The 15,504-nt window shown below is 50.2% G+C and overlaps 1 protein-coding gene across 3 annotated transcripts in view; it reads right to left on the reverse strand.

Annotated features, from left to right (window-relative positions):
• The window catches only part of bod1l1 (biorientation of chromosomes in cell division 1-like 1), an 87,756-nt gene extending 81,944 nt beyond the window's left edge, over positions 1-5,812 (reverse strand). The window contains exon 1 of one of the 3 annotated variants that reach the window (XR_015073388.1): positions 5,624-5,812. Coding sequence is in view for 2 of the 3 variants with exons in the window: in XM_085965895.1 (XP_085822021.1) it covers positions 5,624-5,740 (117 nt within the window). In the remaining variant the exon portion in view is untranslated. The remainder of the gene's footprint in view (positions 1-5,623) is intronic. The other 2 variants (XM_085965895.1, XM_085965886.1) reach the window with 2 other exon arrangements.
• Between the last annotated feature and the right edge of the window lie 9,692 nt (positions 5,813-15,504).

The following is a 15,504-nucleotide window of genomic DNA, read 5'->3' on the forward strand; positions in this document are numbered from 1 at the left end:
ATAGTGGTGAACACATCCCATATACATTTTCCTCACTGTTTTAGATGATTAAAATTTTAGTTATAGTTCTATTGCTGGTACACACTACTCTTGTCTACAGATTTTATCCTTTTTACTATCCAGCAGTCTATAGCATATGCCCAGTAGTGACTGACCAATCACTTGGTTTTCCAAGTACATTTCATCACACTAACTGGGGTATATTGCAGACCACCTAATAGCGGAAGAGAAGTGAAATAAGCAAATCTATGAAATGAGTAAACGGTGTAGAATAATAATCATGGAAATTTCAAATACCCCCAAATAAACTGGCTAGAAGAGATAGTGAAAGGAGAAAAGGGAATTAAGTTTTTACGGTGTACAGGATTCCTTTCTTACCCAGAACGTAATAAGCACGAGAGGATTCACTGCTAGATCTAGTAATGGGAAATGAACCAGGACAGATAAGAGAAGTAAGCATAGGGGAGCGTATAGGCAATAGTGATCACAACATAATGGCCCGTATTTTCCACGATCTGGGAAAATCTGCGCCCTTACCTGAGGGCTCCCGGGACGCACACAGTTCCGCTCCTAGGCCTCACCAAACTTGATGTGCACAGGGCCCACGTATCCCAGGGGCGCAAGTAGTTCGCAGCGTCCCTGGGATACGTGAGCTATGGGGAGCCAATCACAGAAGGGAATCTCCCTTCATATATTTGACAGGTCTTCCCGTCAAGTGTATGAATGGAGATCAATGAAAAAACATAGTAAAACTTTAAATAAATTTTAAAAAACATAATATTTTTTAAATGACTTGAAATTACAATAAATTAAGTATTTTAAATAAAAATTTAATTTTTTGAAAAAATAATTAAAGTTTTTTTATGGGGCTAAAAATAAACTTACCTTTTTTTAAAAAGTATTTTTCAATGATAAATCAATGCACTTTTTTTTACTTTTTTTCAAACTCTTATCCTGGTAAAAGCAGGCCTTATGCCTGCTTTTACCAAGTGTAAGAATTGTAAGGGTTTTCTGCGGGTGGAGGGTCTCCAAAAAGCGGAACTATCCACCCGCAGAAGCCCTTCTCCAGGACAGCCGGAGGATCTGTCAAGACCATTCTTGACAGATCGGAAATGCCGGTTTTCAGCGCATGCGCTGTGCACACCTGAAACCGGCATTTCTGATGTCTCTTCGGGTGGGTACACAGCCGTAGGGATCAGAATATCCGGCCCAATAAGGTTTAAGATAATGATCATAGAAACACAGAAGATAGGAGTAGGCCATTCGGCCCCTCGAGCCTGCTCTGCCATTTAATGAGATCATGGCTGATCATCCAAATTCAGTACCCTGTCCCTGCTTTCTCCCCACATCCCTGGATCCCTTTAGCCTTAATTAAGAAATATATCTAACTCCTTCTTGAATATATTTAATGAATTGGCCTCAACTGCCTTTTGTGGTAGAGAATTCCACAGGTTCACCACTCTCTCGGTGAAGAAATTCCTCCTCATCTCTATCCTAAAAGGCTTATCCTTAGACTGTGACCCCTGGTTCTGGACTCTCCCGCCATCGGGAACATCCTTCCTGCATCTAGTCTGTCTAGTCCCGTTAGAATTTTATAAGTTTCAATGAGATCCCCTCTCATTCTTCTAAACTCCAGCGAGTACAAGCCTAATCAACCCAATCTCTCCTCATACATCATTCCTGCCATCCCAGGTATCAGTCTGGTGAATCTTCGCTGCACTCCCTCCATGGCAAGAACATCCTTCCTCAGATAAGGCAACCAAAACTGCACACAATAGTCAAGGTGTGGTCTCACCAAAGCCCTGTACAACTGCAGCAAGACATCCTTGCTCCTGTACTCGAACCCTCTCGCTATGAAGGCCAACATACCATTTGCCTTCTTAACTGCCTGCTGCACCTGCATGCTTACCTTCAGCGACTGGTGCACAAGGACACCCAGGTCTCACTGCACTTCCCCCTTCTTCCAATCTATTGCCGTTCAGATAATAATCTGCCTTCCTGTTTTTGCCACCAAAGTGGATAACCTCGCATTTATCCACATTATACTGCATCTGCCCAATCACCCAACCTGTCCAAATCATACTGGAGTTTCTCAGCATCCTCCTCACAGCACACACGCACACCCAGCTTTGTGTCGTCTGCAAACTTGGAGATGTTACATCTAGTTCCCTCGTCTAGATCATCATTAATATATAATGTGAGCTCGAGAGCCAAGTAAGAAAAAGACCAAAATAACCGATTGGAAATAAAGCTAATTATGAGGGGATGAGGTTGGAACTAGGGAAGGTAAACTGGGAAAAAATGACAAACATGAGATATAGCAGCAGGGGGAAATATTTTACAGTGATCAAGAGAATTCAAGAGAAATATATTCCACTAAAAAAAAACAAGGACAAATTAGTCAATAATGCAATGAATAAATATATATGGGTAAAATTAAATCTAAAGAAAGGCATTCACCTAGTACAGCCACAATAAAGGTGAGGGTGACAAAAGGAAATACGAAGAGGTTTGGAAAGTTAAAAAAATTATGAGGGCAAAGAGGAATTACAACATAAAATCAAAGAAGATCAAAATAAATAGTATTCTATAGACACAAGTAACAAAAGGAAAATTAAGATAGGGATAAGCCCACTGATTGATGCACCGCATAAACTGACAGGTAATGAGTGAATCATAGAATTATACAGCACAGAAGGACCCACGCCAGCTCTTAAGAGCTACCTAGTTAATCCCACTGCCCTGCTCTTTCCTCATAGCCCTGCAATTGTTCCCCCTTCAAATATTTATCCAATTCCCCATTGAAAATTATTGAATCTGCTTCCACTACCCTTTCAGGCAGTGCATCCAGATCATAATGGGTGGCATAAAAAAATTCTCATCTCACCTCTGGTTGTTTTGCCAACTATCTTAGATCTATGTCCTCTGGTTGCCTACCCTTCTGCCACTGGAAACAGTTTCTCCTTATTTACTCTATCAAAACTCTTCATGATTTTGAACACCCCCCCTTTAACCTTCTCTGCTCCGAGGAGAAAAAACACAGCTTCTCCAGTCGCTCCACGTAATTGAAGTCCCGCATTCCTGGTTCCATTCTAGTAAATCTCCTCTGCACCTCCCTAAGGCCTTGACATCATTCCTAAAGTGTGGTGCCCAGAATTAGACAATACTTCAGCTGGGGCCTAAACAGTGATTTATAAAGTTTGAGTACAACTTCCTTGCTTTTGTATTCTATGCCTATAATAATAATAATAATAATAAAGCCAAGGATCCCATAAGCTTTTCTAACAGCCTTCGCAACTTTCTCTTACTGCAATGATATAGGGCCCTGGTGAGACCATACCTGGAGTATTGTGTACAATTTTGGTCTCCTTACCTAAGGAAAGATATATTTGCCATAGAGGGAGTGCAACAAAGGTTCACCAGACTGGTTCCTGGGATGGGGGGAATTGTCCTATGAGGACAGATTGAGTAGACTAGGCCTATATTCTCTAGAGTTTAGAAGAATGAGAGATGATCACAGGGTAGATGTAGGGAGGATGTTTCCTCTGGCTGGGGAGTTTAGAACCAGGGGTCACTGTCTCAGAATAAGGGGTCGGCCATTTAGGACTGAGATGAGGAGAAATTTCTTCACTCAGAGGGTGGTGAATCTTTGGAATTCTCTACCCCAGAGGGCTGTGGAGGCTCAGTCGTTGAGTATATCCAAGAGAGAGATCGATAGATTTTTGAATATTAAGGGATATGGGGATAGTGCAGGAAAGTGGAGATGAGGTAGAAGATCAGCCATGATCTTATTGAATGGCAGAGCAGGCTCGAAGGGCCAAATGGCCTACTCCTGCTCCTATTTCTTATGTTCTGCCTCCTTCAAAGATTTCTGTAGGTACACCCCCAGATCTCTTTTCCTGCACCCTTTTTGAAACTGTACCATTTAGTTTATATTGCCTCTCCTCATTCTTCTGATCAAAATGCACCACTTCACATTTCTCTGCATTAAATTTTATTTGCCATCTGTCTGCCCATTTCACTATGTCCTCCTGACGTCTGTTACTATTCTCCTCACTATTTACATTTCCGAGTTTCGTGTCATTTGCAAACTTTGAAATTATGCTCTGTATACCCAAGTCCAGGTCATTAATATATATCAAAAGCAGTAGTGGTCCTAATACTGGCCCCTGGGAGACACCACTATACACTTTCCTTCAGTCTAAAAAAACAACCATTCACCACTATTCTTTACTTTCTGTCCCTTCTTTCCCACAACTCAGTGTTTGAACACCTCCAATCAGGTTTCTACCCCGCCACAGCACTGAAACAACCTTTATCAAAGTCACAAATGACATCCTATGTGACTGCGACAGCAATAAACGATCCCTTCCCATCCCGCTCAACCTGTCTGCAGCCTTTGACACAGTCGCCCACACCATCCTCCTCCAATGCCGCTCCTGTCATCCAGCAGCATGATTCTGTCTGATTCCATTCCTAACTATCCAATCGCATCCAGAGAATGACCTGGAATGGCTTCTCTTCCAGCTGCCGCACTGTAACCTCTGGAGCCCCCAAGGATCTATGCTTGGCCCCTTTCCATTTCTCATCTACTTGCTACCCCTCCGTGACATCATCGGAAAACACAACTTCAGGTTCCACACGTATACAGACGAAACACAGCTCTACCTCACTACCACCTCTCTCGACCCTCCACTGTCTCTGATTTGCCACGCTGCATAACCAACATCAACTACTGAAATTTCCTCCAAATATTGGGAAAGAATGAAGCCATTGCTTTTGGTCTCCACCACAAACTCTGTTGCCTAGCCACTAACTCCATCCCTCTCCCTAACCACTGTCCGAGGCTGAACCAGACCATTCGCAACCTTGCTTTCCTATTTGATCCCGAGATGAGTTTCCGACATCATACTTCAGTGGGGAAGTTATGTTCAACTTGTATAAATCCTTGGTTAGACCACACTTGGGAGTACTGTGCAGTGTTCTGGTCTCTGTATTACAAAAAAGATATAGAAGCACGGGAAAAAGTGCAAAAAAGATTCACTAGGATTATACTAGAACTGAGAGGAAAGACTGAACGTGCTGAAGCTCTTTTCTCTAGAAAGACTGAGGCAATTTATATAGCGCAGTTAATAGAGCAAAAACGCCCCAATGCGCTTCACAGGAACGTTATCAAACAAAACTTGACACCAAACCACTAGCAGATATTAGGACAGGTGGCCAAAAGCTTGGTCAGAGATAGGTTTTAAGGTCCGCCTCTGCTGAATAGCCGATCTCTAATGTTATTATGACGCCTGGTTCGGGACTCCTGCTCCCACTTGCTCTCGTCATTGAATCTCCCACAACTCCAAATCCGACTGTTCCCGCCGCTGGGCGGCCCCACACCGTTGCTTCGCGCCTCTCGGACACAATGGGACGGGTCAAGCCCCAGAGTGCGCTGCACCGTTCGGCGAATACTTGACGCGGTCAGTCACTTCACCGAGGGGCCGGGGCCACCGCGCTGCGGGCGAACTTGCCGCGTACCCGCTGCCCACAGACCAGCTGGGTTCCCACTCCATCGCCCGCCGTCAATCCAGCAGCGGGCCCGGGGCTCCAGGCCGCAAGCCCTGCTCCTTCCTTTTACCTTGGTGTCCACGTCGGCTAGGCAGTCGCGGCGGAACTGATCGAAGAGGCCCTGGTTTTTAAGGTGGTTGACGATCATTGCCACCAGTTTGGGGTCTCCCGGCGCCAGAGCCGCCATTGCACGGACTCACGTCACTGCCTCCGCAACCAGGCGGCGCGCGCAGCTGCAAACACTGCCCGGGAATCCTGGGGCGGTCGGCGTCACTTCCGGCCTCGGGTCACCTGACTACTGGGCGACTATGTTCCCCCACCCCGCGTCCTCTCAGAAGGGGGAGCGGACTGGTACAAAAGATCAGAAAAAGTAACCAAATTAGAGACATCATAAACAGAGCATGTAGATCAAGAACAAAGAGGGAATGGGGAAAGAGACGGAATTACACAGGAAGGAGGCAATAAAGGAGAAGGGAAATGAGAAGAGTGGCAATAGAGGAGCGAGAGATAAAGGGAATGGGGAGAGAGAAGAGGGAATGGGGAAAGAGAGAAGAGATGGAATGGGGGAGAGAAGAGATGGAATGGGGAGAGAGAAGACATGGAATGGGGAGAGAGAAGAGGGAATGGGGAAAGAGAGAAGAGGGAATGGGGAAAGAGAGAAGAGATGGAATGGGGGAGAGAGAAGAGATGGAATGGGGGAGAGAGAAGAGATGGAGTGGGGGGAGAGAGAAGAGATGGAATGGGGGAGAGAGAAGAGATGGAGTGGGGAGAGAGAGAAGAGATGGAGTGGGGAGAGAGAAGAGATGGAATGGGGAGAGAGAGAAGAGATGGAATGGGGAGAGAAGAGAGAGAATGGGGAGAGAGAAAGAGGGAATGGGGAGAGAGAAAGAGGGAATGGGGAGAGAGAGAAAGGGAATGGGGAGCGAGAAAGAGGGAATGGGGAGAGAGAAAGAGGGAATGGGGAGAGAGAGAAAGAGGGAATGGGGAGAGAGAAAGAGGGAATGGGGAGAGAGAGAAAGGGAATGGGGAGAGAGAGAAGAGGGAATGGGGAGAGAGAGGGAATGGGGAGAGAGAGAAAGAGGGAATGGGGAGAGAGAGAAGAGGGAATGGGGAGAGAGAAGAGAGGGAATGGGGAGAGAGAAGAGAGGGAATGGGGAGAGAGAAGAGAGGGAATGGGGAGAGAGGAGATGGAGTGGGGAGAGAGGGAATGGGGAGAGAGAGAAGAGAGGGAATGGGGAGAGAGAAGAGAGGGAATGGGGAGAGAGAGAAGAGATGGAGTGGGGAGAGAGAGAAGAGATGGAATGGGGGAGAGAGAAGAGATGGAATGGGGAGAGAGAAGAGATGGAGTGGGGAGAGAGAGAAGAGATGGAGTGGGGAGAGAGAGAGAAGAGATGGAGTGGGGAGAGAGAGAAGAGATGGAGTGGGGAGAGAGAGAAGAGATGGAGTGGGGAGGGAGAAGAGATGGAGTGGGGAAGAGAAGAGATGGAGTGGGGGGAGAGAGAAGAGATGGAGTGGGGAGAGAGAGAAGAGATGGAGAGGGAAGAGATGGAGTGGGGAGAGAGAGAAGAGATGGAATGGGGAGAGAGAGAAGAGATGGAATGGGGAGAGAGAAGAGATGGAATGGGGAGAGAGAAGAGATGGAATGGGGAGAGAGAAGAGGGAATGGGGAGAGAGAAGAGGGAATGGGGAGAGAGAAGAGAGGGAATGGGGAGAGGGAGAAGAGGGAATGGGGAGAGAGAAGAGGGAATGGGGAGAGAGAGAAGAGAGGGAATGGGGAGAGAGAAGAGAGGGAATGGGGAGAGAGAAGAGAGGGAATGGGGAGAGAGAGAAGAGGGAATGGGGAGAGAGAGAAGAGGGAATGGGGAGAGAGAGAAGAGGGAATGGGGAGAGAGAGAAGAGGGAATGGGGAGAGAGAGAAGAGGGAATGGGGAGAGAGAAAGGGAATGGGGAGAGAGAAAGGGAATGGGGAGAGAGAAAGAGGGAATGGGGAGAGAGAAAGAGGGAATGGGGAGAGAGAAAGAGAGAATGGGGAGAGAGAAAGGGAATGGGGAGAGAGAGAAAGAGGGAATGGTGAGAGAGAAGGAATGGGGAGAGAGAGAAGTGAGGGAATGGGGAGAGAGAGAAGAGATGGAGTGGGGAGAGAGAGAAGAGATGGAATGGGGAGAGAGAAGAGATGGAGTGGGGAGAGAGAGAAGAGATGGAGTGGGGAGAGAGAAGAGATGGAGTGGGGGGAGAGAGAAGAGATGGAGTGGGGGGAGAGAGAAGAGATGGAGTGGGGGGAGAGAGAAGAGATGGAGTGGGGGGAGAGAAGAGAGGGAATGGGGAGAGAGAGAAGAGGGAATAGGGAGAGAGAGAAGAGGGAATGGGGAGAGAGAAAGAGGGAATGGGGAGAGAAGAGAGGGAATGGGGAGAGAGAGAAGAGATGGAGTGGGGAGAGAGAGAAGAGATGGAGTGGGGGGAGAGAGAAGAGAAGGAGTGGGGGGAGAGAGAAGAGAGGGAATGGGGAGAGAGAGAAGAGGGAATAGGGAGAGAGAGAAGAGGGAATGGGGAGAGAGAAAGAGGGAATGGGGAGAGAGAGAAGAGAGGGAATGGGGAGAGAGAGAAGAGAGGGAATGGGGAGAGAGAGAAGAGGGAATGGGGAGAGAAGAGAGGGAATGGGGAGAGAGAGAGAAGAGAGGGAATGGGGAGAGAGAGAAGAGAGGGAATGGGGAGAGAGAGAGAAGAGAGGAAATGGGGAGTACCAAATGAAGTAGAAAGACTGTTTAAAATTAATATTGTTTAAAAGTAATATTGTATATACCCAACAAATGTCAAATCGATTGACACCTACAGAATGTTGGAAAACTGTACCTTTTTGCTATGTAAGCTTTGGCAATATGGTTCTCTGTAAACTTTCATGCCAATAAAGCATTTGAACTGAACTGAACTGAAGAGGGAATGGGGAGAGAGAAGAGGGAATGGGGAGAGAGAAGAGAGGGAATGGGGAGAGAGAAGAGAGGGAATGGGGAGAGAGAAGAGAGGGAATGGGGAGAGAGAAGAGTGAATGGGGAGAGAAGAGGGATTGGGGAGAGAGAGAAGAGAGGGAATGGGGAAAGAGATGGAATTATACAGGAAGGAGGCAATAAAGGACAGGGGAAATGAGAAGAGTGGCAATAGAGGAGCGAGAGAGAAGAGGGAATGGGGAGAGAGAAGAGGGAACGGGGAGAGAAGAGGGAAAGGGGAGAGAGAAGAGGGAACGGGGAGAGAGAAGAGAGCGAATGGGGAGAGGTAATAGGGAGAGAAGAGACAGCGAATGGGGAGAGCGAAGAGGGAATGGGGAGAAGAGGGAATGGCTGGAGAGAAGAGAAGGAATGGGGAGAGAAGAAAATGGGGAGAGAAGAGAGGGAATGGGGAGAGAAGAGAGGGAATGGGGAGAGAAGAGCGGGAATGGGGAGAGAAGAGCGGGAATGGGGAGAGAAGAGCGGGAATGGGGAGAGAAGAAGGAATGGGGAGAGAAGAGAGGGAATAGGGAGAGAGAAGAGGAGATAGGGAATGGGGAGAGAGAAGAGGAGATAGGGAATGGGGAAAGAGAAGAGGAGATAGGGAATGGGGAGAGAGAAGAGGGGATTGGGAGAGAGAAGAGGGGATTGGGAGAGAGAGAAGAGGGGATTGGGAGAGAGAAGAGGGGATTGGGAGAGAAGAGGGGATTGGGAGAGAAGAGGGGATTGGGAGAGAAGAGGGGATTGGGAGAGAAGAGGGGATTGGGAGAGAGAAAAGAGGGGATGGGGAGAGAGAGAAGAGGGGATGGGGAGAGAGAAAAGAGGGGATGGGGAGAGAGAGAAGAGTGGATTGGGAGAGAGAGGAGGGGATGGGGAGAGAGGAGGGGATGGGGAGAGAGAGGAGGGAATGGGGAGAGAGAAGAGGGAATGGGGAGAGAGAAGAGGGAATGGGGAGAGAGAAGAGAGGGAATGGGGAGAGAGAAGAGAGGGAATGGGGAGAGAAGAGAGGGAATGGGGAGAGAAGAGTGAATGGGGAGAGAGAAGAGGGATTGGGGAGAGAGAGAAGAGAGGGAATGGGGAAAGAGATGGAATTATACAGGAAGGAGGCAATAAAGGACAGGGGAAATGAGAAGAGTGGCAATAGAGGAGCGAGAGAGAAGAGGGAATGGGGAGAGAGAAGAGGGAACGGGGAGAGAAGAGGGAAAGGGGAGAGAGAAGAGGGAACGGGGAGAGAGAAGAGAGCGAATGGGGAGAGGTAATAGGGAGAGAAGAGACAGCGAATGGGGAGAGCGAAGAGGGAATGGGGAGAAGAGGGAATGGCTGGAGAGAAGAGAAGGAATGGGGAGAGAAGAAGGAATGGGGAGAGAAGAGAGGGAATGGGGAGAGAAGAGAGGGAATGGGGAGAGAAGAGCGGGAATGGGGAAAGAAGAGCGGGAATGGGGAGAGAAGAGCGGGAATGGGGAGAGAAGAGGGAATGGGGAGAGAAGAGAGGGAATGGGGAGAGAGAAGAGGAGATAGGGAATGGGGAGAGAAGAGGAGATAGGGAATGGGGAAAGAGAAGAGGAGATAGGGAATGGGGAGAGAGAAGAGGGGATTGGGAGAGAGAAGAGGGGATTGGGAGAGAGAGAAGAGGGGATTGGGAGAGAGAAGAGGGGATTGGGAGAGAAGAGGGGATTGGGAGAGAAGAGGGGATTGGGAGAGAAGAGGGGATTGGGAGAGAGAAAAGAGGGGATGGGGAGAGAGAGAAGAGGGGATGGGGAGAGAGAAAAGGGGATGGGGAGAGAGAGAAGAGGGGATGGGGAGAGAGAAAAGGGGATGGGGAGAGAGAGAAGAGTGGATTGGGAGAGAGAGGAGGGGATGGGGAGAGAGGAGGGGATGGGGAGAGAGAGGAGGGAATGGGGAGAGAGAAGAGGGAATGGGGAGAGAGAAGAGGGAATGGGGAGAGAAGAGAGGGAATGGGGAGAGAGAAGAGTGAATGGGGAGAGAGAAGAGGGATTGGGGAGAGAGAAGAGTGGGAATGGGGAAAGAGATGGAATTATACAGGAAGGAGGCAATAAAGGACAGGGGAAATGAGAAGAGTGGCAATAGAGGAGCGAGAGAGAAGAGGGAATGGGGAGAGAGAAGAGGGAACGGGGAGAGAAGAGGGAAAGGGGAGAGAGAAGAGGGAACGGGGAGAGAGAAGAGAGCGAATGGGGAGAGGTAATAGGGAGAGAAGAGACAGCGAATGGGGAGAGCGAAGAGGGAATGGGGAGAAGAGGGAATGGCTGGAGAGAAGAGAAGGAATGGGGAGAGAAGAAGGAATGGGGAGAGAAGAAGGAATGGGGAGAGAAGAGACGGAATGGGGAGAGAAGAGAGGGAATGGGGAGAGAAGAGCGGGAATGGGGAGAGAAGAGCGGGAATGGGGAGAGAAGAGGGAATGGGGAGAGAAGAGAGGGAATGGGGAGAGAGAAGAGGAGATAGGGAATGGGGAGAGAGAAGAGGAGATAGGGAATGGGGAAAGAGAAGAGGAGATAGGGAATGGGGAGAGAGAAGAGGGGATTGGGAGAGAGAAGAGGGGATTGGGAGAGAGAAGAGGGGATTGGGAGAGAGAGAAGAGGGGATTGGGAGAGAGAAGAGGGGATTGGGAGAGAGAAGAGGGAATGGGGAGAGAGAGAAGAGGGAATGGGGAGAGAAGAGGGAATGGGGGGAGAGAAGAGAGGGAATGGGGGGAGAGAAGAGAGGGAATGGGGATAGAGAAGAGAGGGAATGGGGATAGAGAAGAGAGGGAATGGGGATAGAGAAGAGGGAATGGGGATAGAGAAGAGAGTGAATGGGGAGAGAGAAGAGAGGGAATGGGGAGAGAGAAGAGGGAATGGGGAGATAAGAAAGGGAATGGGGAGAGAAGAGGGAATGGTGAGAGAAGAGGGAATGGGGAGAGAGAAGAGGGAATGGGGAGAGAGAAAAGAGAGGGAATGGGGAGAGAGAAGAGAGGGAATGGGGGGAGAGAAGAGAGGGAATGGGGAGAGAAGAGAGGGAATGGGGAGTGAGCAGAGAGTGAATGTGGAGAGAGAAGGGAGAGCGAATGGGTTGAGAGGAAATGGGGAGAGAGAACAGGGAATGGGGAGAGAGAAGAATGGGGAGAGAAGAGGGAATGGGGAGAGAAGAGGGAATGGGGAGAGAGATGAGGGAATGGGGAGAAAGAAGAGAGGAAATGGGGAGAGAGAAGAGGGAATGGGGAGAGAAGAGAGGGAATGGGGAGAGAAGAGAGGGAATGGGGAGAGAAGAGGGAATGGGGAGAGAAGAGGGAATGGGGAGAGAGAAGAGGGAATGGGGAGAGAGAAGAGAGGGAATGGGGAGAGAGAAGAGGGAACGGGGAGAGAAGAGGGAAAGGGGAGAGAGAAGAGGGAACGGGGAGAGAGAAGAGAGCGAATGGGGAGAGGTAATAGGGAGAGAAGAGAAGGAATGGGGAGAGAAGAAGGAATGGGGAGAGAAGAGAGGGAATGGGGAGAGAAGAGAGGGAATGGGGAGAGAAGAGCGGGAATGGGGAAAGAAGAGCGGGAATGGGGAGAGAAGAGCGGGAATGGGGAGAGAAGAGGGAATGGGGAGAGAAGAGAGGGAATGGGGAGAGAGAAGAGGAGATAGGGAATGGGGAGAGAAGAGGAGATAGGGAATGGGGAAAGAGAAGAGGAGATAGGGAATGGGGAGAGAGAAGAGGGGATTGGGAGAGAGAAGAGGGGATTGGGAGAGAGAGAAGAGGGGATTGGGAGAGAGAAGAGGGGATTGGGAGAGAAAAGGGGATTGGGAGAGAAGAGGGGATTGGGAGAGAAGAGGGGATTGGGAGAGAAGAGGGGATTGGGAGAGAGAAAAGAGGGGATGGGGAGAGAGAGAAGAGGGGATGGGGAGAGAGAGAAGAGGGGATGGGGAGAGAGAAAAGGGGATGGGGAGAGAGAGAAGAGGGGATGGGGAGAGAGAAAAGGGGATGGGGACAGAGAGAAGAGTGGATTGGGAGAGAGAGGAGGGGATGGGGAGAGAGGAGGGGATGGGGAGAGAGAGGAGGAAATGGGGAGAGAGAAGAGGGAATGGGGAGAGAGAAGAGGGAATGGGGAGAGAGAAGAGAGGGAATGGGGAGAGAGAAGAGAGGGAATGGGGAGAGAAGAGAGGGAATGGGGAGAGAGAAGAGTGAATGGGGAGAGAGAAGAGGGATTGGGGAGAGAGAAGAGTGGGAATGGGGAAAGAGATGGAATTATACAGGAAGGAGGCAATAAAGGACAGGGGAAATGAGAAGAGTGGCAATAGAGGAGCGAGAGAGAAGAGGGAATGGGGAGAGAGAAGAGGGAACGGGGAGAGAAGAGGGAAAGGGGAGAGAGAAGAGGGAACGGGGAGAGAGAAGAGAGCGAATGGGGAGAGGTAATAGGGAGAGAAGAGACAGCGAATGGGGAGAGCGAAGAGGGAATGGGGAGAAGAGGGAATGGCTGGAGAGAAGAGAAGGAATGGGGAGAGAAGAAGGAATGGGGAGAGAAGAAGGAATGGGGAGAGAAGAGTGGGAATGGGGAGAGAAGAGCGGGAATGGGGAGAGAAGAGCGGGAATGGGGAGAGAAGAGGGAATGGGGAGAGAAGAGAGGGAATGGGGAGAGAGAAGAGGAGATAGGGAATGGGGAGAGAGAAGAGGAGATAGGGAATGGGGAAAGAGAAGAGGAGATAGGGAATGGGGAGAGAGAAGAGGGGATTGGGAGAGAGAAGAGGGGATTGGGAGAGAGAAGAGGGGATTGGGAGAGAGAGAAGAGGGGATTGGGAGAGAGAAGAGGGGATTGGGAGAGAAGAGGGGATTGGGAGAGAAGAGGGGATTGGGAGAGAGAAAAGAGGGGATGGGGAGAGAGAGAAGAGGGGATGGGGAGAGAGAAAAGAGGGGATGGGGAGAGAGAGAAGAGTGGATTGGGAGAGAGAGGAGGGGAAGGGGAGAGAGAGGAGGGGATGGGGAGAGAGAGGAGGGAATGGGGAGAGAGAAGAGGGAATGGGGAGAGAGAAGAGGGAATGGGGAGAGAGAAGAGGGAACGGGGAAAGAGAAGAGGGAACGGGGAGAGAGAAGAGAGCGAATGGGGAGAGGGAATAGGGAGAGAAGAGAGAGCGAATGGGGAGAGGGAATAGGGAGAGAAGAGAGAGCGAATGGGGAGAGCGAAGAGAGAATGGAGAGAGAAGAGGGAATGGGGAGAGAAGAGAGGGAATGGGGAGAGAGAGAAGAGAGGGAATGGGGAGAGAGAAGAGGGAATGGGGAGATAAGAAAGGGAATGGGGAGAGAAGAGGGAATGGTGAGAGAAGAGGGAATGGGGAGAGAGAAGAGGGAATGGGGAGAGAGAAAAGAGAGGGAATGGGGAGAGAGAAGAGAGGGAATGGGGGGAGAGAAGAGAGGGAATGGGGAGAGAAGAGAGGGAATGGGGAGTGAGCAGAGAGTGAATGGGGAGAGAGAAGGGAGAGCGAATGGGTTGAGAGGAAATGGGGAGAGAGAACAGGGAATGGGGAGAGAGAAGAATGGGGAGAGAAGAGGGAATGGGGAGAGAAGAGGGAATGGGGAGAGAGATGAGGGAATGGGGAGAAAGAAGAGAGGAAATGGGGAGAGAGAAGAGGGAATGGGGAGAGAAGAGAGGGAATGGGGAGAGAAGAGAGGGAATGGGGAGAGAAGAGGGAATGGGGAGAGAAGAGGGAATGGGGAGAGAGAAGAGGGAATGGGGAGAGAGAAGAGGGAATGGGGAGAGAGAAGAGAGGGAATGGGGAGAGAGAAGAGGGAACGGGGAGAGAAGAGGGAAAGGGGAGAGAGAAGAGGGAACGGGGAGAGAGAAGAGGGAACGGGTAGAGAGAAGAGAGCGAATGGGGAGAGGTAATAGGGAGAGAAGAGACAGCGAATGGGGAGAGCGAAGAGGGAATGGGGAGAAGAGGGAATGGCTGGAGAGAAGAGAAGGAATGGGGAGAGAAGAAGGAATGGGGAGAGAAGAGAGGGAATGGGGAGAGAAGAGATGGAATGGGGAGAGAAGAGCGGGAATGGGGAAAGAAGAGCGGGAATGGGGAGAGAAGAGGGGGAATGGGGAGAGAAGAGGGAATGGGGAGAGAAGAGAGGGAATGGGGAGAGAGAAGAGGAGATAGGGAATGGGGAGAGAAGAGGAGATAGGGAGTGGGGAAAGAGAAGAGGAGATAGGGAATGGGGAGAGAGAAGAGGGGATTGGGAGAGAGAAGAGGGGATTGGGAGAGAGAGAAGAGGGGATTGGGAGAGAGAAGAGGGGATTGGGAGAGAAAAGGGGATTGGGAGAGAAGAGGGGATTGGGAGAGAAGAGGGGATTGGGAGAGAAGAGGGGATTGGGAGAGAGAAAAGAGGGGATGGGGAGAGAGAGAAGAGGGGATGGGGAGAGAGAGAAGAGGGGATGGGGAGAGAGAAAAGGGGATGGGGAGAGAGAGAAGAGGGGATGGGGAGAGAGAAAAGGGGATGGGGAGAGAGAGAAGAGTGGATTGGGAGAGAGAGGAGGGGATGGGGAGAGAGGAGGGGATGGGGAGAGAGAGGAGGGAATGGGGAGAGAGAAGAGGGAATGGGGAGAGAGAAGAGGGAATGGGGAGAGAGAAGAGAGGGAATGGGGAGAGAGAAGAGAGGGAATGGGGAAAGAAGAGAGGGAATGGGGAGAGAGAAGAGTGAATGGGGAGAGAGAAGAGGGATTGGGGAGAGAGAAGAGTGGGAATGGGGAAAGAGATGGAATTATACAGGAAGGAGGCAATAAAGGACAGGGGAAATGAGAAGAGTGGCAATAGAGGAGCGAGAGAGAAGAGGGAATGGGGAGAGAGAAGAGGGAACGGGGAGAGAAGAGGGAAAGGGGAGAGAGAAGAGGGAACGGGGAGAGAGAAGAGAGTGAATGGGGAGAGGTAATAGGGAGAGAAGAGACAGCGAATGGGGAGAGCGAAGAGGGAATGGGGAGAAGAGGGAATGGCTGGAGAGAAGAGAAGGAATGGGGAGAGA

This window comes from Somniosus microcephalus, chromosome 2, assembly GCF_052327205.1.
Source record: "Somniosus microcephalus isolate GS21.2 chromosome 2, FLI_Smic_1.0, whole genome shotgun sequence".
NCBI classification, from domain to species: Eukaryota; Metazoa; Chordata; class Chondrichthyes; order Squaliformes; family Somniosidae; genus Somniosus; species Somniosus microcephalus.